The sequence below is a fragment of the Panthera leo genome, chromosome A1 (genome assembly GCF_018350215.1).
Source record: "Panthera leo isolate Ple1 chromosome A1, P.leo_Ple1_pat1.1, whole genome shotgun sequence".
Taxonomy (NCBI): domain Eukaryota; kingdom Metazoa; phylum Chordata; class Mammalia; order Carnivora; family Felidae; genus Panthera; species Panthera leo.
In genome coordinates, this window is record NC_056679.1 from 108,550,033 (window position 1) to 108,575,103 (window position 25,071).

Here is a 25,071-nt window from a genome sequence, read left to right on the forward strand (position 1 = left end):
TCACTTATTTTTTTTTTAGTGTTTATTTTTGAGAGAGAGAGAGAGAGAGAGAGAGAGCAAGAGCAGGGAAGGGGCAGAGAGAGAGAGGGAGAGAGAGAGTAACCCAAGCAGGCTCCATGCTGCCAGTGCAGAACACAAACTCATGAAACTTGAGATCATGACCTGAGCCTAAACCAAGAGTTGGACACTTAACTGACTGAGCCACCCAGGCATCCCCATTTCTATTATTAAAAAATTAAGCTTTGTTGTCCTTTTTTTTTTTTTTATTTTTATTTTTTTTTTTTTTTGAGAAGGAAAGAGAACACGTTTGCTCAGGGAAGAGGCAGAGAAAGAGAAGTAGAGAAAGAATACTGATGTGGGGATTGATCTCACAAAACGAGATCATGACCTGAGCCAATATCAAAAGTTGAACGATTAACTGCTTAACCAACAGAGCCACCTAGGCACCCCATACTTCCTTGTCTTGATATAAATAACGGTGAGTTATTGTGGTTGATTAATGGCTACAGAAAGTCTTAACAAATTCTTGACCGTTCATCACAGCAGACAAAAGAGAGGAAATATTTAAAATAACAATACTAATATTCCAAAAACTTAACTGTAATCTCTATCATTCCAGCTTATCCTGTTTCAGTGGCTAACTCATTACAAATTCATTAATGTGAATCTCAGAAACACAGGGAAAAAGAAACAATAGCCAAAAGGCTTAAATAACCAAGAACGACTCTGCATTTTATTTGTTAAAATAGCAGATGCTTTGTTTTATTCTATTGGTTCTACTGGTTCAAGAAGCACAGACTTCATTAAATCGAAAGGCAACCATGTAAAGTTTCAGGACTCCAAGACAGGAATTTAAAAGTGGCATCAAAAATCAATGGGGTGCCTGGGTGGCTCAGCTGGTTAAGCATCCGACTTCAGCTCAGGTCATGATCTCGCACTCCGTGAGCTTGAGCCCACGTCAGGCTTTGTGCTGACAACTCAGAGCCTGGAGACTGTTTCAGATTCTGTGTCTCCCTCCCAATCTCTCTGCCCCTCCCCCACTCATGCTCTGTCTCTGTCTCAAAAATAAATAAATGTTAAAAAAAAAAAATCAAATGATCCATAGCATCTATCAAATAGACTATACCTTCATATTTAAATTTAACAGTTTTGTAACTAACAGCTACAATTAAAAGTCTTACTTCAAAAGTCTAAAAATCTCTTCTAAACATTATTGGAAAAAAGTCACTAAAAAATTACATTTTTATGCCACCAATTATTTTAAGAGAGAGCGCATGAGCAGGAGAGAGAGGTAGAGAATCTCAAGCAGGCTCCACACTCAGAGCAAAGCCCAACCTGGTGCTCGACACAGGAGCCACCCAGGTGCCCTAATGTCACCAAATTTTAATATGAAGCCCCCAAATCTTAAGAACTAACAGAACAAATTCTAGAAGAACACCCCATGTGACCATTTTTCCAACCACCTTTCTCTTCTTTTACCTATTAATTATGATGGTGATAATTAACAATGACTTATAATAGCCAGCCACTAGCCTAAGAGCTTTATATATGTTAAGTCATTTATTTCTCAAAAGTAACCTACGAAATAGGTTCTAGTATTGTCCCCATTTTACAAATGGAGAGTGATTACATAATTTGCCCAAGAAATAGTAGAACACAGACATGAACTCAAGCAGCCTGGCTCTGGAGGTCAATGTTTACAGACTTCTGTTCAGAACTTTGAGTAGCAGAGCTTGCTAAAAACCTCAAAGAGACACTTAAAGTAGGTGCTATTATTATACTCACTTTACAGACAAGGAAACTAAAATATGTACAAAATCATATAAATAGTAAATGATAAATCAGGACTTTAACCTAGTTTGCTTGACTCTAAAAACCATTTTCTTAGCTATTAACATGTATCACCCTCCCTGTAACCATTAATATTAGCAACAAATCCAAAACGCATCAGATAAATCAAACAAATTCCATATAAAACTAAAGATCAAATCAAAGTGAAGATACTATGTCAAGACATAAAGAGTACACCCTCAGAAATAAGAAATACAGGTTGCTTGCTACTATTTCCTACAGAACCAGCAAGTAAACACATTTATAAGATACCTACTTAGAAAAATTACACATCCTACATAAAACAGTTTACCATGAGAGATAAAAAGTTGTAATGTTAACGTTGCCTGCCATATATTCTAAGCAGCAAATGTAAACATACCTGCAAGGAGGCAAGACCATGGAGTCTTTCATAAGCACAGATCCAGAAAGCAGGATATACCAACATCGGGCAACAGTTTCTGAACTGTTCAAGTAAGTAAGTTAATGAGTAAGTAAACATACACATTTCACCTGTTACATGGATTCAATACAAAATACCTAACATGAAATATATTCTAATATCACAAATCATTAAAAATTAATGGAATTTTGGGACATAGTGCCTGTTGCTAAAAAATGTACCAACTTATAAGACTATGTTCACGTGGGAAAAAGTGTAATCACTATCTTAAGATACAGACTTCAGAAGAATATGTTTACTAGCTCAATCTTATTAATTTGATCATTAGCATCACATTTTCCAATTTTGTGTAGTGGATAACATTTGATGAATATGAAAACTTAAAATTCTGTGCTACACATGCATATCATAAAATCCTATACTAATAACTTATATATATTAAAGACAATATTTGGAATTGACCACTTCATCAATATTGTATCTTCACTCAACTAGAAAGTGAACCATAATCTATTTCTTTTAAATTTTATTCTGACATACACAAACAAAATACCGTTTGTATGTGTTTCAGGGATAAAAGAATACCGGATGACTCAAGTCTCTCAACATTTTAGTTAAATCTCTAATGGAAACCCAGCATCTCGTTATATCTTAGTGTATAAACTTATCTTTCTGTCCTCTCAAATATCTTTATTTACCATACCTAAGGTTTTAATTAATTCCAATCTGTAGGAAATTTCAGTATCTGTAAAACAAATCATTCCTCTGACATGGAGAATTATTTATCTAGCTATCTACTTGACATGTCAACTTGAATGTCTAACAGAGAACTCCAATTCAACAAAATCTACCTATTATTTCCTTCAAGCTTCTATTTTTTGTAGTATTCTCTGTCCTCAGCGAACACTGCTCTTCTCCATCCAGAAACCTAGGCTTCCAAAACATTCCACACAGCACTCAGGGTAAGCTTTCTATGTCAATCCTAATGCTCACCATGAGAAGGGAAAATTCTTGTCAACTTTCCAAGAGACACTTCAAAATTCTTTTTAATTTCTTCAAATCTTCATTGAGGGAAAATGTAGATGGCTGCAAATTTCCTAGTTAAGGTTCCTTGCTTAAAATTCTACTTCCTTACTCTTGTGAAAGAGGACTTACAAAGTCAAGAAAGAATAAAATCAAAAAACAATCTGCCCAAAATTAAGACAGAACTAAGTTATAATTGGATGCCACCACAAGCCTCCAATTTTTATCTCACTTAGCTGAAGTGGTCACAAAGTTATCAATTAATTCTATTATAAATGCAGAAAATCCTGAATTTCACTCCTACCACAAAGAGAACCATGCCAACCCATGAATAAGAAACTGTTTAGACCTTACAAAAAATTTCACACTCAGAGCATGGTGTCGTACTGCATTTGAACAAGTAAACCCAAGCAAAGTAAAATACTTTAGTGTCGGCCATTCTATCTCCTTCCTTTGGCCAAAAAAGGAATCAAAGAATGAACCAGACCAAGGAAGGAAAGCATACTTAATGTTGTCAGATCTTCTATCTTCAAAGGCTTCAGATGCTCCTAAGATAAAGACCAAAATACGCTTAAGATGGCCTCCACCTGATTCTCCAGAACCTTCTCTTCCTGTTTCCTCTTCTTTCATCAAGGTGCTTGCACACACTGATTTACTTTCACTTTTTCTACCATGTTGCTTAAGATCAACTACACACTCTTTTCTCTGCCTTTACCAACCTCTGAATTTAAATTCTTCAGTTAACTTCCACATTCTTTGCAAGTTATCTTATTATTAACCAGATACAGAGTTGTATAACTCTTCATATTTTTTAAATAGCGCTGTGGTGCCTGGGTGGCATGTGACTTTTGATCTTGGCCTCAGGTCAAGACCTCACGGTTTGCGAGCTCAAGCCCAGAGTCGGCCTCTGGGCTGATAGCACAGAGGCTGCTTTGGATTCTACCTCTCCCTCTCTCTGCCCCTCCGCAACTCGGTCTCTGTCTCTCTCTCTCAAAATAAATAGACTTAAAAAATAAAAGTTTTACTAAGGCAAAATTTAAATACCATAAATTCGCCCATTTGAAGTGCACGACTCAATTTGCAAGAAAACTAAAACAAATGTGCAAAGATCACCACAATCCGGTTTTAGAACACTTCTGTTTCCTAACCAATAATATGCTCTCTGCATAGATTTGCCTTTCCTGGACAGTTCATATAAATGGAATCATATAATATGTGGAGGTTCTGTCTTGCTTCTTCCACTTAGCATGTTTTTGAGGTTTATCCATGCTGCATTATAAATCCATGTTGCCTTTATTCCTTTTTTACTGCCAAATAGTATTCCATTATACAGATACATGACATTTTATTTATCCATTCATGATACATTTTGATTGTTTCCAGTTTTAAGCTGGAAATACAAATAGTACTACTAAGAACATCTGTGTACAGTCTTTGTATGCACGTGTTTTTATTTCTCTAGCATAAATAAGTAAAAGTAGAATTACTGGGACAAGTGGTAAAACTGTATGACTTTCTGGGAAACTGTCAAACTATTTTCTGCAATGGCTATACCATTTAACATCCATATCACTAACATATGAGGATTCCAGGTGTTACCGTATCAGTGCCAATACTTGGTACTGTCTACGTTTTTTAATGTAGCTATTCAAATAGCTCTGTATGAGTGACATCTCATTAATTTTTTGTGTTAATTTTGTATAGTGTAAGGTAAGGGTCTAAATTAACTTTTTGCAAGTAAATACTCAACACAGCATTATTTCCTGAAAAAACTATGCTGACCTCCTTGAAATGCTTTAACATCTTCATCATAAATTGTACATTGGTGGTTGGTTCCTTTTTAATCCTCAATCATATTATATCCACCATATGCAAAGATCTTACCTGGAGGCCATTAAAAACAAACTGTTCATAATTACAAGGGTTTACTTCTGGCCTCTCAATTCTCTTCCACTGATCTATTTATCTATACTTTTCTTTTTTTGATAGCACTTAAATATGTGTAACTTTTAATTAATTTTCTCTACTTGACTAAACAATAAGCTCAATAAAAACACTGTGTCTTCACACCATTCTACACCAAGGTAAGCATAAAGCGTAGCAGAAAAACATTTAATAATAAATGGATCAACAGATGGATGAAAATAGCTATTAAAATTCCTATGAATCCAGTTTAATGCTTTAAAAATGGTAAATGTAATGTGCTGGTAATGAAACATTAAAGTCAATACTATCTCAAAATACCTGGTGAATCTATATAATAAAAGAACTCACCACTGCCAAAATTTTTAGAAGGAAAACAGGTACAAATAGTTTCATCATCTTGAGAACGGGAAAGACTTTTTTAAATAGGACATGAAAAGCATTAATCACAAGAGAAAAACTAGCCAGAATTAGAAAAATTAGTCAGAAATTTCTACTCTTCAAAAGATGCCTTTAGCAAAGTGAAAAGGCAAGCCACAGAGTAGGAGAAGATCCAAGAAATAGAAGTATCCCAACAAGAGACAAGGATATGGAATTTATAAACAATTTCTACTAATTGACAGAAAAACTACAGAAAACCCAATTAAAAAATGGTTAAAAATTCAAATCAGGTTTCATAAAAGGGCTATCAAAATAGCCTACAAAAACATGAAAATCATTCATTATTAATAAGCATGGAAATGTAAAATAAAATCATAATGAGATAATAAAATGAAGTATGTGAGTCAGATTCTAATGTCAGATTCTCCTAAATTTGGTCACACACATTTCCTATAATTCTATTCCTAAGAATATGCCCTCAAATGTTCAGGAATGACTATATAAAAGCACAAAAAGACATGAACAAAATGCTCATATGAACCTTACTATCTACAAAAGGAAAAAACTGGAAACAACCCTAATATCTATCAACAGTAGACAGGATAAACGAATTGTGTTATTTTCACACAGGGTACAAAGCAGTGCAAAAAGACTAAAGTAAAAACATGGAAAAATCTTAGACATGTGTCAAGTAAAAAAAGCCTGACCCAAATATTTTTATCTAAGTGGACTTCAAAAAGAGGTAAAACTAATTTATGGTGCTATAAGTCAGAAATGGATTACCTTTCTAAGAGAGCTGACTAGAGCCTCGGGAGAGCAGATATGTTCTCTCTGTTCAGTTGTGTATTAGTTATTAATACATAATATTATATGTATTTATTAAACTTCACTGCACTGTAAACATTACATGCACATTCTATTTCAGTGTATGAATATATTACAATCTGCTGTAAATAAATTCCTTCCAAATCAAATGAATTTCAATGCTAAAAGTCAAAATTTAAATATTAAAGCTATTAGTTTAAGTTAGTTAAGAAAATACTTACCAAAAAAGAATTTGATTGCCACTGTATCTCTCATAGCGTGCTCTTGCAGACATTAATCTAACATATTAAAAAAAAAGTCAAAAATTTAAAATTATTTTATCTTCAATTTTGTTTGAAAAATAGTGTTATAATTATATACTTCAGTAGACAATGATTGTATCTACCACTAACTTCTTCACTCAACTACAAGAATTTAGAAATAGGGACATCAAATGCAGTATTTTCGAAAACATCCATTGGATAACATTAAGTGGCAACAAACAAAATCTCTTATGTATATTCTATAATCTGCTAATTCACACTGCATAATTTTCCTTTTCTATTATGGAAAAATACACATTTGTCTGATTCACTACTGAATCAGGTTAAGAAATTACTGGTAGAAGTGGGGCACCTGGGTGGCTCAGTCAGTTAAGTGTCCAACTACAGCTTGTTGGGTCATGATCTCAGAGCTCGTGAGTTCGAGCCTCACGTTGGGCTCTGTGCAGACAGTTCAGAGCCTGGAGCCAGCTTCAGATTCTGTGTCTCACTCTCTCTCTGTTCCTCCCACGTTCACACTCTGCCTCTCCCTCTCTCTCTCAAAAATAAATAAACATTAAAAAAAATTTTTAAAAAAAAGGAAGAAAGAAATTACTGGTAGAGGGGCGCCTGGGTGGCTCAGTCGGTTGAGTGTCTCACTCTTAATTTTGGCTCAGGTCAGGGTCATGGGATCAAACCCCCTGCACTGTGCTCCAAGCCTGAGACTTTCTCTTTCTATCTGCCCCCCCTTACCCCTTCATGCTCTCTTTCTCTATCTTAAAAATAAAAGAAATTACTGGCAGAAGCATACACACAAAGTCTGTTGAATACATAAACATTACAAAAATTCATTAAAAATGTTTTTAGTGTTACTAAATGCTCTAGTTTTCAGCACGCTTCTTCCATACATATGCTGACATCTGAATTACGTTATACATAAAATAGACAACAATAAACCCAGGGGCACCTAGGTGGCTCAGTTGGTTAAGCGTCAGCTCAGGTCATGGTTGACTTCCACTCAGGTCATGATCTCACAGTCTGTGACATCTCGGGCTCTGCACTAACAGTGTGGAGGCTCCTTGGGATTAGATCTCGGGCTCTGCACTAACAGTGTGGAGGCTCCTTGGGATTCTCTCTCTCTCTCTGCTCTTCCCCTCTCACACTCGGTCTCTCAATCTCTCTCAAAATAAACAGAAGAAAGAAAGAAAGAAAGAAAGAAAGAAAGAAAGAAAGAAAGAAAGAAAGAAAGAAAGAAAGAAAGAAAGAAAGAAAGAGAAAGAAAGAAAGAAAGAAAGAAAGAAAGAAAGAAAGAAAGAAAGAAAGAAAGAAAGAAAGAAAATAAACTCTAACAATTATATTTTAGCAATCTAATCTGGCCCTTAAACAGAAACTTAAAGAATGATCAGAAAAAGTAACGGATAAGCTGGTCATGGAAGGAAAACACACTCTAAATTTTGATATGCAAAGTTAGGTGCTTTACAAAACTCAAAAGTGTTTTTATAAATATAACGACAATGACATAAGGTAGCAGGACAGAAAATTTATTTTACAGAGTAGGAAAATAAGGTTCAGAAAATTTATGGGTCCTGTTCACAGGGGCTCATACCAAGTCGAGAGTCCTGATCCGTCCACTTTCATACACTACATCATACTTTGCCTATCCTAAACATATGACCTAATAAATATCAAAAAGAACTACAGAAAGTAAACAGCTTTGTTTTCACTGGCTAGCAAATACTGAACACTATGCTTTGCTTCAGGTAGTTATTCTCATGTTACCCTCAAAACACTGTAACAAAGATAATCTTATCGTCCCTATTTTACAGAAGACAAAACTATAGCTTACATGTTAAGATTTGCTCAAGGTTCCATAGTTAAGAAAAACTGTGATGAGAAAGCAGAAATTTCTATGCTTATCCTAAAAAAGCCCCCAAATCATGTGGCCCCTACAATGATCTATCCAAACTCATTTGAATAACTCCATAGCACAAGCTTTTAAAACACAGCATCGCACTTACCTAAGCTGATGTTCCCTGAGATTTGATAGTATTTCCATTCCATGAAGATAAGAATAAATAGTATTTAAATCCTGGTGAACAGAAAAAAAAAAATTAGATTATTTTTCAAATATATCTTTCAAGATATCTTAACACCCCACAATTGTGATTTTAAGCAACCATTTATGACAGAACCCTTAACTATAGGAAGACTAATAAAATCTGAATTAAAATAAATCTGAAAAGATAAGAGTTACCTCTACTCATACAGGAACCTCCCTCCCCCTTCAGTAGGACAGACAGCCTGTACTCACACAATGCCAGAAATCAAAAACTCATTATTTCATATGAAAGTCTATTTCATTTCTAAACAGATGTAACCCTTCTTGCTCAATGACATCCAACTATTCAAAAGGAACTATTGTATCATCTTAAGTATTATAATTATTATTTTCTCCAGATAATGCAATTTCAGTATTGGCAGATTCCAGATTTTTTTTTTTTTTTTTAATTTTAGGCAGAGAGAGAGCAAGCAGGGGAGAGGGACAGAGGGAAAGAGAGAGAGAATCTCAAGCAGGCTCCATACTCAGTGCAGAGTCCGACACAGGGCCCGATTCCACAACCCTGGGATCAAGACCTGAGTCAAAATCAAGAGTCAAGCACTCAACTCACTGAGCCACCCAGGCGCCCCTGCAGGTTCCAAATCTTTAAAAGTACCCTGGCTGACCTCCTATAGACATGATCCAGTTTGTCAACATTCTTACTAAATATGACTTTCTAAAAAATCTCTTTCTAAAGAGGCTCAAAGTGATTATTAATCAACAAATAAACAAACAATAAATAGTCCAGTGGGACAACCTTACTGCTCACTCTGTGAACAAGGAAGGGCACCTTTCTCTAGCCCTCAGATAACTAGCTATTGAAAGTCTGAAAATAATATAGTATAACCTCAGCTAAGAAGAGAGACAGATTAAAGGGAGAATGTGGGAGCAGTCCAAAGTCCTGACAGAATGGTGTACTTTACCACTTATGCAGAATTTTGGTGCACAGTGATTATAAACAACCTTAAATTTTCTTATGTAAAACGTATCTCATTATTTTCTCCTAAGAACAATGACTTTATACCAGGACAGACTGCTCCCAAACACAGACCTCAGACAACTTCTATTTTAATGGATTACTAAGAAAACATGGAGCCACTAAAACAGCAATAATCTTTGATTCTAAAAATTACAAGCAGCAATTAACCATGATGGAGTCAATGACCACACGTCTGTAAATCCTTGAGAAAATGGGAGTGAATTAGATTTTTATGTATATATAAAGGATAAGTTCAAAGGAAAAACCCTAACAAATGAGGAAGGTCTATAAAATTCATGAAGACAGCAGACAGAGTAGTGATATGGTAAACTGTATTTCCAAAGATGGCTACAATGGTATTTCTTATCCTATAGGCTGTTTTGCAATAGGACCTTATCACTCCTTGCCCCCACCCCCCATCAAAAACTGGAATCTTACATGCCTTCCCCGTGGACCTGGCTGGTCCTGTGATTTGTTCTCATCAAAAGAAGTAAGGATGTGTAACTTCTAAGATTCAAGTGTCCTAAGACCACCAGTGTTGTGAGGAAGCCCACTAACCTCATGGATAAACAAAGGCCACATGGAAGAGCACCAAGGCATCAGATATGTAAGCAAGGTCTTGAAACAGTGTAGCTACTAAATGAATGGAACTAAGAGAAAGATCCCAGTTGGCAGTTCTGTGAAGCAAAAGAACCAACCTCCCAGCCAGAACCTTCTGAACTGAGGTAATAAATAGCATTCCAGCAAAAGTCTGGCCCAGAGTGAACTCACTGAGCCTACAGACCCATCTAATAGTCTCTCTTCACTACGTGTGTTTATGATTAAAATGCATATACTTGTTAGTTAGAATAACCCCCACAATGGGTCCAGGACCTATGTGGTATAAGCAGTCACAGTGCAAAAAGCCAACAGGAAACCTCTGAAATTGCCCATTCTCCAGAACAAGATAGTAAATAAATGACAATATTGCTTGCAGAGAGGGAAAGGACAGCAAAGACTAGTGCCATCAGTAAAGACTTAAAGTATTTGGGGTGGGGGTCTATCTCATATTATCATCTTCACAAAAAAGATGTATATTTAAAAAATGACTGGATACTGCCAGAGACTTAACCAAATGGCAACCAATATTCTCAACATAACATAGTTGTTAGAACTTATTAAGCCTCGGGTATTGATTTGGTGACTATATTCTTTTCCATTTAAATTACAAAAACTTGGGGTGCCTGGGTGGTTCAGTTGGTTAAGCGTCTGACTTCAGCTCAGGTCATGAACTCATGGTTCGTGGGTTTGAGCCCCGTGTTGGGCTCTGTGCTGACAGCTCAGAGCCTGGAGCCTGCTTCAGATTCTGTGTCTCCCTCTCTCTCTGCCCCTCCCCGGCTCACACTCTCTTTCTCTCCCAAAAATAAATAAACATTAAAAAATAATAATAATAAATAAATAATAAAAAATCATCAGAAACACTTTGCATTCATGTGGGACAACATTAACTTACAGTTTTCCCTTAGGACTATTTTAACTCTCTAATTCTCTACCATAATACAGTCTGAAAACATCTAGACCTTCTGACCCATTACAGAGATGGTATCTTGCTGAGTGGACAGAATGAACAAGAGAATAACCATGAGGAGGCTGGTACCCTGGAGTCCTTATAACATGTTAATACTCCAGAAAGTGGGCAATAAATTCTATGAGGAGGCAAAGGCCTACCACTTTTAGGTGTGCAGCGATCAGGGGCATTTCAGGACATCTCCTACTGACCAACTGTTGGGACTTCAACTTTAGGTCAACATAGACTAAAGGGGAATTGGACTTATCTTCCACCGTAAAGAACTAAAGATCAAAATGAATATATGATATACATTTTTCATGAGGTAAGACATCAGGAAACAAAAGACTGTTTAACATCTGACAGAGGACAAACGAAATGATTCATATAATGATGATACCTTACCGTCTGCTGGTATCTTTAGTTGTGGAGAAGGAGCTGGCAGTCTAGGGACAACAAAGTGGCTAGAGTTTGCAGAACACAAGACTGTTACACAGATATAAATTATGTTCTGGAAACCTATAGAAGGTGTCCTTTGCGTCTTAAGTTGAGTACTGATCATCCTATCATGCTCTTAACGAATGAACCAGCCACATGCTCTGGTTTCTTGCGTAGTTTTTGTACCAATTACCTCTGACACAGGCTTGAGGTATTATTATTACTAGGCGTGGTGTGCTGAAGATCAATAAAAGCTGATAGAGAAAGTAGAAACAAACAAACTTGACAGAGACAGGTTAAAAGTCTCACAGATATTTCTTGGTAGTAAATAATTTAAATGCTAGATTCAAGGAGGAATTAATCTACAGTACTTGAAAGCTGCTCTACTGAGTCTGAAAGAGGGAAGTCATGACATTCCAGATCAGCAACACCAGAATGTGCCACCTGTTCTGTAACTAAAATAACATACTGCAGAAATTAACCAAGGCTATGAGAAGAACAAATATCAGCTCTGGATTAGGTAATAAAATAATGGGTTCCACTTGGGCAAAAAATGATGAGGCAGTAGTGATGACTCAGTATTTCGGAAAACAGATCAACCATACTCTCCAAGCCAGTTATGTGAATGAACATGAGCAAACTGAGGTGGGTGGTAACACTGCCATCATACAAGAAGGCAGAAATCTTTTTACACTCTTCAAACAATCCATACCTAATGCATTCATTGTACGTACATTCTACTGGTTTTCAATATCATTTTTAAATGATATATTAATTCCTATTTGCAGCTCTGTATGAGGAATTAATGACCCTTTTATGTATACACTTAAAATTAAGAGGTCGCGCCTTCCTCAATTTTGTGCCAACCAGCGTGCTGCTCCTAGAATAATCCCACCTTTCAATTCTGCTGACGGCCATTCTACACATGCTTAGAAACCCAAACAAAACTTAGAAAACTCAAACTGGAAGGCTTTTTGTTTCTTCAACTCTATAAATAACAAATTTCTTATCTATGATATGCTTAATTCGTCACACACTACTTTCAATACAACATCAATTATCTACAACATTCATTAACCAAGATATTTTATTCATTATCTTTGTTACTTGGAAAGCAAGTCCATCCCTGGAATTTTAACAATGAAAAATCTCTCAGGGTGGATCCTAAGGACAGTACAGATTCAATTTCAAGATACATATGTTCTGCAGCTACAGGTCTATATAATAAAAACTTATGGTGAAGAATCTTCTACAAATCAATGTTAGGCTGAAGACAGTGTGGTTAAAAACCTGGGAACCTGGAGACAGCCTTGGATTCAAATTACGCCTCTATCAGTTAGTAATCACATAACCTTTATTATCTGTACAATAGGAATGATTAACTCTCTCTGAATATAAAATGTTACATGTGTAGCATAGAGATGATGACATGGTAAACAGTTAACAAATGTTAGTACTATGCATTTATATAAAGGTTTGGATCATAAATTTATAAAACACTAAATTACAGTCAGCAGACTATTAAAGCTATTTTGAATGTTTCTGACAATAGTGTCAAGTTAACAAGACCATGCATTAAACATAGAACTCTATCTCACTGGTTTTCTCACCCACAAAGGTATAAATATATTCTACAAAACGGCAATAAAGAGCTACACACACTTACCACACCTTGAGCCCAGTCCCTGCTATCTAAACACCATTTTCTAACATAAGAACCAGGGTTCCTTGGGTAAGTGACTGATTTCAGTAGTGGAGCAAGGAAAGTACAAGCCTCGAACATCTTTTTGTGCCAGAGAGTTAAGAAATTACTTACAGACCAATGGGGTCATGTCAAAAGGACATAGTAGCAGACTTTGAAAGGGCTCCCACTGGCTAAATGTGGGGTAATCTAATAATCAAAGGGAATAATGACAATATTAAAAACACAAAAATAATCCCTGAAATCAGAGTGATTGTTTTTTAAAGGGAGAGGCCGGGGGAAGGTGGGGAAAGTTCTATACAGAATGCCAGCTAATAATTATGGGAGAAATATACAATTAGAAAATTATCACTTTGTAACAGCAAAGTAGTAGTTATTTAGGCAAAGATCATCAATGAATGCTATAAATACTGGCAAAAAACAATATATCCATACATTCTCAAAATATCACCTCAAAGATCACTTGTAACTTGCAGCACTGTACCTTTACAACAAAGAAATACAGGTAATCCAAATTAGCATCTGCCATAAAAGAAAGAACTGATAATGTGTCTTCTGATGTGACAATATTTGAAGAACATCATGGGGCACCTGGCTGGCTCAGTCAGAAGAGCATATGACTTAGTCTCAGGGTTGTGAGTTCAAGCCCCAATTTACTTTCAAATGGCTTAGCAAAATAAAATTTATGCTAGAGAGATGGAGGTAAGATAAATATGGCAAAATATCACTCTGAATGAAGAGTATGTAATAAAGGATACTAAAAATAGGGAAGATACTACTCTTCCCATGTTTCTATAGTTTTGCAATTCTCAAAAAACAAAGATGGGGGTGGGCAACATACAACTATGTCCTGCTTATTCACAGGGTTACAGACATTTCTAGCTTTCCTTAAATTTCAAGTCTTATTTAATTATCTACATTCTTTTATTTCATTATCTTTTCTTGTGCATCCCCAATCATCACCATATTTTGACCAGTGTCCATGACACACTGCTCCCAAGAATGTTCTCTGGAAAAGCTTATCTCATTCCACCAGTTTATTAGAATTTAGTCTTACTATATATTTGGGTATACATTTGCTATAGCAGACTGGTAATTTTATTTTTAGATTAAAATACATTATATAGCTAATTACTTGAACATTAAGTTTTATTAATAAAAACTTTAACATTAAAAAATTATAGCCTGAAATTTTAATTTTTAGACCTGAAAATCCCAAGTGATATGCTTAAACATTAGAACTCCAATAATTAATCTCTGAAATGATAATGCATCAAAAGATCAAGTATCTAATTACTTCTAAATTCAAACTTTAGGCTAAAGTTCACTTTTTTGATCCCACTATATATTACACAATTATCCAAGATATGGTAATTCCAAGTTTCACATGCACTTTTCAACCCTTATCTCTACACACATTTGTTTTACAGAATTTGCTGACATATTCATCATTCATTCACTCCTCCCTCCTAAACTCTTTTCCTCCCATCCCTTCTATCATATGGTCTTCTGTGGGTTCTTGTCCTAATGGAAAACATTTAGTAACAATTACAAACACAGAATGTGAAATTAGAAATCCCAGATTTGAATCCTGACTCTGTAGTCTCCTAGCTGTGTGCCTTTAGACAAATTTTTCTGTGATTCCATCTTCCCATATGTAAAATGTGGACAGCACGTTGTTTCTGAGTGGTTTTGGAAGGATTAAAGGTGTATAAAGGTGTTGTTTTGTTTTTTTTTTTTTTAACAGTAACAGGCATCCAATAAGTACCCCAGCATATAAATCTTAGCCATTCTTATTGCTATTATTGCCTTTCTGCTCCAGAGGCTCCTGAGTCTCCATCACAGGCTTTGCCTTCTTTTCCTAGTCCGTTAAATGTTTATAAATGTTTCCATCACTGTGACATCCACCCTTTCTTCACTAGAGACTCTCCACCCACCACATCCATAGTTGTAACTACCATATATATACCAATGACGCCAATATTTGTATTTCTAGCCCAGAGCTCTCTAGTAAAACTTAGAAACTACACATTCTAGAACATAATGAACCCTTTCACCTGGGAGATCCATCAGCATCTGAAGTGTAATAAATGCAAAGCTAAACTCATTGTTTATACTCCTGGCTGGGTCTTCTTCCTAGGTTCCCTGATTTACGTGATGCTCTCTTTTTCAGTCGCTCTGGCCAGAAATCTATCAATTCTATTTCATAAGTATCTCTGTTCACGATCCCACCTGGAGCAATTTTGAAATTTATTATTCCTCACTGGGTAACAGAAAACAGTTTTCTTGCATCTAAGTCTGACTGCCTGTAATCCATTCTTCATGGTCCTGCCAGAGTTAACTTTCTAAAAAGCATATAGAAACTCCTTAACAAAGAGAAAGCAGTTCTTCACGAGATCTGGACCCTGGCCATGCCTCCAGGCTCATCTCTGTTACTACTTGTGTGCCCAGGCAACTTGCACCTTTGTGTTAAGATCATCTTGTGGCCTTGACAAATGCAGTTCTCTTTTCAGGAAACACAAACTGTCCCTTCTTCATCTAACATTTACATATTCTCATCTATACTCAAGGCAGCATTCCCTTTTCTAAGACAACAAGAATGACACCTGCCAACCCTTTACTTCTCCCTCCCAGAGTCCTTCTGTAAACTCCTGAGTGCCTCCTTTTACAGCTATACAGTAGTTAACAGGGTATTTTAATTGTCTGTGTATTTGCCTATCTCCTCCCCTAATGAAAGAACTTTAATCTTTGACCCCTGGCATTTAAAAATAGTACTTAAAAAATATTTACCACACAAATATCCACTAGGCACTCCTCCTCAAAAATTATGTATTCAACTCTGCCTCAGTCATTTAAGGCAGGTATTAAGGCATAAATACTCCAAACTCCAGATGGTACCTGTTACACAACTCTTTTGTGTAAAAGAAAAAAAAAAAATCTGTGATAAAGCCTTTTATTATTAGTTGAATGCTCTTAAAAAGCCAAAATTGGGGGCACCCGGGTGGCTGAGTCAGTTAACCATCCACCTTCAGCTCAGGCAATGATCTCATAGTTTGTGAGTTCGAGCCCTGCATTGGGCTCTGTGCTGACAGCTCAGAGCCTGGAGCCTGCTTTGGATTCTGTGTTTCCCTCTCTCTCTGCCCCTCCCCCGCTCACACTTTTTGTCTCTCTTTCTCTCTCTCTAAAAAACAAACTTTTAAAAAAAGCCAAAACTGAATACACTAGTACCTTTTGAAAACAAAAATATAAGTTATCAAACAGAATGGTGTAAAAAATCACCAATACAGACATCAAACACACCTGTTTTCATTCTACATAAAACTTGAGAATTCTGAACTTCCATTACATTGATATCCTCCACTGAACTGACACAGCACCTTAAAATACTGCATACATCACAGGCAAGATAAAACAGTAACAATTTATTCAGGAAAATATTAGACATCTATGCAGATGATAAACAAAAGTTCAAAGCTTAAAATATGGCCTAAACTTCACTGTTCTGAGAAGTGGGGTGCTACTGAACTGAGGAAGTCACTGATGAATCATGTGACCTTGAGTAAGACATTTCACCTCTCAGAAGCTTAGTTCCTGGATCAGTATGCAACTCATTTCATTAGCTCTTGACCTCACCGGCTAAAGTATTTCTAAGAGTGCTATATATACATTCACAAATACTTGCTGGCAGTGATACTACTTTAGTTTTGTACTAAGTGTCCTGTCCAGTGAACCTCACTATCTCTGCCACATGACAAAGCCTAAAGCCCTCCAGCTGCCAAAGCTTTAGTTTATGGCAAAGTAGTGGAGAGTGGAAAACATCAAATAGGGGCTGCTCAGGCATCCAGAATCTATTGTTCTTAATAAAGTGGCTCGTTCACTTCTTATTTACAGCAATATCTCAGTTTAAATAGGCTGGTCCAAGGTTAAATCAAATAATGACTACAATGTTACAGAGCTCAGTCATTCCATCCCTTCCAAAGAACAGGACTTTGTCACACAGTCAAGCTCATCATGCCTGGATGCTCCTCCTTTCTGCAGAATTCTCTTGGGGCAGCTCCTCAGTCTCTCCAAAACAAAATCTTAGGGTGTCTCAATTCCTCATTGGCTACAGTTTTTTCTCTAGGTGGGAATCTCCAATACATGTAAAATGAGGTGCCCAGAAGAGATGTTGTCTAATAAAGGCCCCATCCAGATGTCTATTCCTTTTCTATCCAGTTGAATTTACAAATGAAGGCCAAAGGGCCCCACAAGCATAAATAAATTCTTTTACTTCCAAAAAACCCTCTGAATGTGCATCTGCTGTAGAAAAGCACAAAAGAATCTTTGTTCTGCCACCCTCAGGGATGTGCACAGTGACTCACTCAAAAATGACTCTAAGTACAATGGCGCACTTTTGCCAATTCAGGAAAAACCTCTACAAGTCTACATTTAAAGATCACTATTCTAAATTCTGAAATGGATAAATAACTACAAGAATACTAAATTTTATCTTCTTACATTCCTAGCTCCCTCTTTGGCTTTTCTAATAAAAATTTGTGTTTTGTTTGTTTTTTAAAGCCTTTTTCTGATTGTAAAAAGGCAATTATATCAGCATCTAGCTAAGCATGAAATTTTTGCCCAGGAAAGTTTTAAAGTCATCTGGTTGAAACTCTATGAGAAATTAAAACTGGTATTTATCTGTATTTCTCTGAAATTTCCTGCACATGTGTTTTTTGTTCGTGTGTGTGTGTGTGTGTTTTAAAACTAAACAAAAAAGGAGTTTCTATCTGTACTACTTATGATGAATTCCAAGGTAAAACAGTCTCTTCATGGCAACTGTACTTTACTCATGTTTTAATTAGAGGATATTAATAGCAAATGTTTGCCATTTTGGCCAAACTTCATCAGTCTTTTAATCCCAGCACTTCAAATATTAGACCAAAAGAAACCACCACTAGAAGAATAGGGGAACAGTAAGTATTTTTCACATTCCTTTTTTTGTAAGTTTATTTACTTTGAGATAGAGCACACACAGGAGCAGGGGAGGGGCAGAGAGAGAGGAAGAAAGAATCCCAAGCAGGTTCTGTGCTGTTAGCACAAAGCCCAACGCCAGCTCCATCTCACAAACTGTGAGATCATGACCTGGGCAGAAAGCAAGAGTCAAATGCTTAACCAACTGAGCCACCCAGGTGCCTCACATTGCTTTTCTTTTTAAAGTCATTTAAAAAATATCTGGAAACCTACTATGTACCAAGTATTGCATACTAGGCACTGGAACATAAAGATATCTTATTTTCAAGGAGCTTACAGACCAGCCAGAGAGACAAACATGCAAGTAATCATAACAAAGTAATTACTGTGGTAGAGGAAGGTGTCAAATATCCTGGGAACACTGAGGAGTGGAAAAGTGAGCAAACTGAATTTGCCAAGCCAGAGGATGGCTTTCCACTAAGGAAATGGCAAGCTAGTACGTATGGCTACCATTTATTGAATGTTGATCACAGGCACGTTGCTAAATACTTTACATATATTATCTCATTTAGTCCACACAAAAACCCCAAAATGATATTCAGTCTTAAAAAAGTTAGGTAACTTGCCCAGGGTCACTCAACGTCTCAGTGCTGGAACCCACACTTGACATAAGGCTTGTCCAAATCCAAAATTCCAGGGCTATAAATACTGCACCATACTTTCCCCTCTTGTGTAAAGCAAAGAGACAGGAGAATGTGACACAATGAACAATGCTTCTCACTGCTATCTATATATCACAACTACTTAAGAAGTTCTCTGTAAGTACTAATGCTTAACACTCCATTCCACAAGGTTCTATTTCAAGAAAAAAAGGGTGGGCATACGCATTCAAAAAAAATTACCTAAATTGAGAAATACACATAGCCTAAGTTGAGAAGTACAGCGTTAAGATATTTGTAAGTAGTTAAAAGGCCTATGTTTGGGGTGGGGGATGATAAGGCTAGAGTGCCAGGTAAAAAATCATGGAGGACTTTATCTGTTTATACATATCACAAATGGTACTTGCTGCCTTCACTTTCTTGGGACTTATGTCCAGGATCCTTATTCATCAATCCAGTGAAATCATTCTGATAGACAAAATCCAAAGAATTTATCAGTCCTCACTTTTCTTGAACTCTCTACAGTATCTGACATTACTGATAAGGCTTTGATTTCTGTCTAACACCCTCCTGTAGCAGCACTCTTCTGTTCTCCTCCTACCTCTTTAACAACTTCTTTTCACTCTTTTGCAGTTTTCTTTTCCTTGTCCCATCCCTTTAACAGGAGAGCACCCAAAGGGGCTGTCCTACTCTCATTCTGCTTTTCATCCTGGTCATTCCTACCAATCTTATGACTTCACCTACAATCAACATGCTGTAGACTCTCATATCAACTCAGATCCAAAGCCTGGTTTGATCTTAAGCTCAAAATTCTTAATGAGCATCCCTATTCTGTATCCCTCGCACAGAGTCTCAAACCCCTTCCAAAATTGAATCTCCTCCTACCCTAATTCTTCCCCTTAATGATGCACTCTTTTTTAAAAATTTTTAAAAATGTTTACTTATTTTTGAGACAGAAAGAGCGTGAGCAGGGGAGGGGCAGAGAGAGAGGGAGACACAGAATCCGAAGCAGGCTCCAGGCTGTGAGCTGTGACCACAGAGCTCAACGTGGGACTTGAATTCACAAGTGTGAGATCATGACCTGAGCCAAAGTCGGACACACACCTGACTGAGCCACCCAAGTGCCCCAATAATGTACTCTTAAACATGCAGTTACCCAAATCAAGAATCTAGAAATGATCTAAACTTCTGCTTTGCTCTTGCACCCAGCCAAAACCTGTTCCCAACAAGCAGAAGACAGGAAGGTTTTGCCAGACTTAACCTGGTGCTATTAGAAAGGCTTGAGAGGAACCTAACGGCAGGGTGTATTTTGGCCTTCAAATGCAACTTCTGGGGCTGAGAAACACCTGTCTCAAAAGTAGGTCTGAACAGTATGAGGCAGACAATTCAAAAGGGTAGCCAAAAGATGAGTTAAGATACAAAGGAGAGACAGGTGTAGATCAAAGAAATCACCAAGAGAGGAGGTACAAAGTTCAATCCAGAGATAAAACACAAAAATACAAGGTAGCTTCATAGTCCTCTTGGTTGCTGGAAAACAGGCAGAACAAATTTATGGTAAAAGATGTGACAACAGTGCTTTCCTCTTGGAAAGGGCATTGATTGGAAGGGGCAAAGGGGCAGTTTCTGAAGTGGTGGTAATATTCTATACTTTGAGTTCAGTGATACCTAAATATATATGTAAAAATTAAGCTGGCAATATACTTACAGTATATGGACTTTACCGTACGTGTATTATAGTCAATTTCAAACTTCGAAAAAAAAAAAAAGCCAGTTAACACTTTGGGCCAATTCTACCTCCTCACTATCTCATTATCCCATATGCTACTGCCTTATCTCACACTTGAACTACTTCATTTGTTTCCTATAACCAGGACCCGAGCTCCTGGTTTCCCTGTTATCCTGGTAAAATCATTGAAGGTCTTACCTTTCATTCAGAAAAGTAGGCTGTTTTGGACAAAATGTTGCATGTTCACCCTACCTATAAGCCTTCCTGCCTTTGTTATAGCACCGTACTTCCTCCCCAATACATCTTCTACAATGCCCAGAGTAATCTTTGTAAAGCTTATCTTCAGGCTCTAAACCCTCCAATGTTTCTCCTTTATTCATAAAATCAAGTTCAAATCCCTAAAATGATCCAACCCAGCTAGTATATCCAGCTTCAACATTTAACATCCAGCACCATGTACCACACCCCACAACCAATATGTGATGTTTTGCAACCTTTATTCATTATCACATCCTTTCCAAAGTACATTTATAGGCATTTTTCCTAAATGCTGCCCCCACTCCAAATCAAATATTAAGGAATGAAATTCTGTCAGGGAGAACTTAGTTTTAGAAGGCTACAAGCCACAGTAAGATTTTTTTCACTATGCCCCTAAGAAATAATTTTTGTCCCTTTGAGGATGATATCACCCCAATGAGGAATACATGCTAACAGAGAAGGTTCTTATTCTACCCATATACTTTGCCTTTGCTGTTGTTCCTCTCTGCCTGGAAAGACCTCCCTTCTGGATATCATACAGACAGCTATTCACAGTGTTTAAGATTCAATTAACTGCTCCTCAAAGCTTTTCCTCTCCCACTTGCAATCCAAAGTATCCTATCTATACCTTTGTCACTAATAACCTTAACATTTTACTGATGTTTTCATGACTGTCTCTTAAGTTATTGAAAAACAGGGACTATATCCAATTTCTTTCTACAACCTTGGCTTTTAGTATTGTGTCTGACATATTTATTAAAGGAAAGGATAAATTAGTTATTACCTAGTTGATATAACCACACAACTCAGCTTATCTCAGACAGTCCCTCTTTAACCTGTTATTGACATAAACATTAATAATGCCTCAAAATAATGTGGATAACTTATATTGCTAATTTACCTAAGCATGGTAATTCTAAGCAAGACTGAAACATGATTAGATGTAAGTATTAAAAAGAATATCGTACAGTCACCTGGGTGGCTCAGTCAGTTGAGCATCCTACTATTGATTTCAACCTAGGTCATGGTCTCGTGGGTCGTGGGATCGAGCTTCAATGGTGACAGAGCAGACAGAGCCTGCTTGGGATTCTCTTTCCCTCTCCCTCTGCCCCTCCCCTGCTCATGGATATGCTCTCTCTCTAAAAATAAACACTTAAAAAAAAAAAAAAAACACTATAGCAGTGATATAATAAAAAAATGACTCAAAATACTCAGAGATAAAATTAAATGAGGGCCTGAACTAGGGTAACAGAGCAGGGGAAAAGAAGGTAGATATTCAGGACATAAAATTAACAAGGTTTAAAGGCCAGTTGGATACAGAGAAGATTAGCAGGGGGAATCAAGAGTGAAAATATGAATTTCTAGACTGAGCAACTGGAGCAGTCACCAACAGAATATTAAAAAGGAATGATGAGTTTTCAATTTAGGACTAGTGACTGAAGAACCTGGAGGACAATTTAGTAGTTAGATATATGGATCCGAAGCACATAAACGGTGGTTAAGATGGACCAGGTATCAGCACATAAATATTAACTAAAGCCAAGCTGCTGAATGGCTTCCCAGGAAGTACAAAATCAGCAGTTCTAATTGACAGAAACTATTATCTATTTAACATGAAGACCACACAAAATTCTAAATTTTGTTTTAACACATTTATCCATTATTTAGTACATGCAAAGCATGATATTAAACACTAACAAAAAGAAACCCTAAGAGAGTTAAGGAACTAACTCTGAGGTAAAATGAAAGGTTACAGACAAAGAATGATGCTGGATACAGACTGAGCTGAGGAAAAGCCAAATTCAAGGCCTTAATTTTGACTATAGTATCTTTAACTTTGGTGTAAAGCCTCAAAATGAGTACCTTAACAGCTTTCATTGATTTAGAGCACTAAGCTTTGCAGAGTACTTAAGTCTAAAATTTACCATTAAAAAAAAAAAATCTCTGTGATGTGGAAATCAGAGAACTAGCTCAGGAAAGACAATGTGCTGTGAAGCTGGAACTACAAAGTAGGAGAAATAGCCAGAAAAGTAAAAACTGTTAGAACGCATTCTAAGTGGTATACTTTTAAAACACATTTCCACATTCAATGTCTGGGTCACTAAGATTAAGATGATAGTTTCATGTAAGGACAACAGATGATGGTTCAAAATAAAGGGAGTACTAGTTCTGTCCCAGAAACACACAGTAGACTTCTTTACTCATTAACTACACAATGCAAACAAATGACTACAAGATTATAAGGCAGTCATTCTTATCTATTTGTGTATTTTTTCATAACGCTTTGCACCCACTAGGGATTCACAAAAATAACCTGTATGAATTTTATACCCTTCTATTATACACTTCATTGGTTTGGCTTTTCTTCTCCTGCACTGTTTGCTGCCACTCATCCTCTTTTGCTGGTTTCTGCTCTTCTCCCCTGATCTCGTAGTATTCAAGTGTGCCACGGGACTGTCTTCGGTCCTCTTCTATTCTCTGTGTACACTCACAGCCTTGGTAATTTCATCTAGTCTCATGACTTTAATTAATATCTGAAGCTAATGACTATAAAATTTCTATCTGCAGCCCAGCCCTCTCTAGAGAAAAACAAATTTGTATATGCAACTCCTTACTCAACATTTTTAATAGACATTTCAAACTTGAAATGTTCAAAACTAAATTCCTGATCTTCCCTCCCTAAACCTACTCCTGCAGCTTCTCCCCACCCAACCTTGATGGTAACTCCAACACTCCACTTTTCAGGCTGAAGACCGTGAAATCTTGTTCGATTCTACTTTTCCTCAAAGCACAAAGCTAATTCATTAGCAAATCCTACTGGCTAAACCTTCAGAGTTATTTCCATAATTGATTACTTCTTATCACCTGTATTACTATCACTTAGTCTGAGTTACAATCAGCTCTTCCTGACTTTAACATGAGAGTTTCTCATTGATGTGCCTGCTTCTTTGTACCCTTGCTCTCATATAGTCTATTCTCAACCCAGCAAGCAACCCGCGGGCGGGTGCTCTTTAAAAAATTAGGTAGTATAATATCACTGCTTTGGAATCCTCCAGCAGCCCCCTCTATCACACAAAATAGAAGTTAAGATATTTCCCATGATTTACAAAGTCCTTAATGATATACTCCCTCCTACACCACAATTTTTTTTCATGTTTATTTATTATTGAGAGACAGAGTGTGAGCAGGGGAGGGACAGATAGAGAGGAAGACACAGAATCTGAAGCAGGCTCCAGGCTCTGAGCTGTCAGCACAGAGCCCAACGCAGGGCTTGAACTCACAAGGTGTGAGATCATGATGTGAGCCAAAGTTGGATGCCCAACCGACTGAGCCACCCAGGTGCCCCTACACCAACTGCCTCCATGACTTCATCTCTTAGAATTCTGACCCTTGTTAACTCTCCTCCAGTTACTAAGAGCTCCTTGCTGTTCCTTGAATGCACCAGACATACTCTCCTCTTGGGAGCACAATCAGTATTCCTTCTACTTAGAAAGCTCTTTCCCCATATATCTCCAGAGCTAATTCCATCACATGTATCAAGCCTTAAATGAAAATTCGTCTTCTCAAAAATTGTAACACTGACATCTTATTTAAACTGCAACTCAGCCCTTGCCCCTTGCTTCCAACCCCTTCAATCTTTTTTAAATTAGCAATTACCACAGAATAAAATTTTAAGAATCCATTAAAAGAATAAAGATTTCCCGAGAAGAGAAACGAATCTGTGAGAATTTCAAGTTACCACAAATAAATCATCACTTGGATTCAGGTTTACCACTTCTCTACTCAATTTTGTACTGCAAACAAATTCTATACTCACTCAAAAGCAATGCCAATGAATCAAGCAAGTTTTGCTGCTAGATATCTGGACTCTAGACTGTATCGCCAGCAGTTGGTCAGCATTCCCTTAAAGCAATGCTGCTGCTGTTCCAGTAAAACAAGATAAAGTACTTAATGGGGCACACATTGCTCAACATAATTTTGTGAATAGTTCAGAAAATTTCCTAAGACTCAAAAATGGGCCATTTCAAACTAGTAAATTCTGCTATTAAAGAGAAGTAGAGACACCTGGGTGGCTCAGTTGGTTCAGCATC

General features: G+C 36.9%; 1 protein-coding gene across 6 annotated transcripts in view; it reads right to left on the bottom strand.

Annotated features, from left to right (window-relative positions):
- Nucleotides 1-25,071, bottom strand: part of RAPGEF6 (Rap guanine nucleotide exchange factor 6) — a 188,104-nt gene that overhangs the window by 160,835 nt on the left and 2,198 nt on the right. For 4 of the 6 annotated variants that reach the window (XM_042934443.1, XM_042934451.1, XM_042934438.1 and 1 more), the window contains exons 2-4: nt 8,643-8,713; nt 6,607-6,663; nt 2,213-2,296 (exon numbers count right to left, since the gene is read on the bottom strand). In XM_042934443.1, coding sequence (XP_042790377.1) covers nt 2,213-2,296; nt 6,607-6,663; nt 8,643-8,713 — 212 coding nt within the window. Of the gene's footprint in view, nt 1-2,212; nt 2,297-3,761; nt 3,805-5,530; nt 5,596-6,606; nt 6,664-8,642; nt 8,714-11,647; nt 16,444-25,071 lie in introns of those variants that run through there. The other 2 variants (XM_042934425.1, XM_042934431.1) reach the window with 2 other exon arrangements.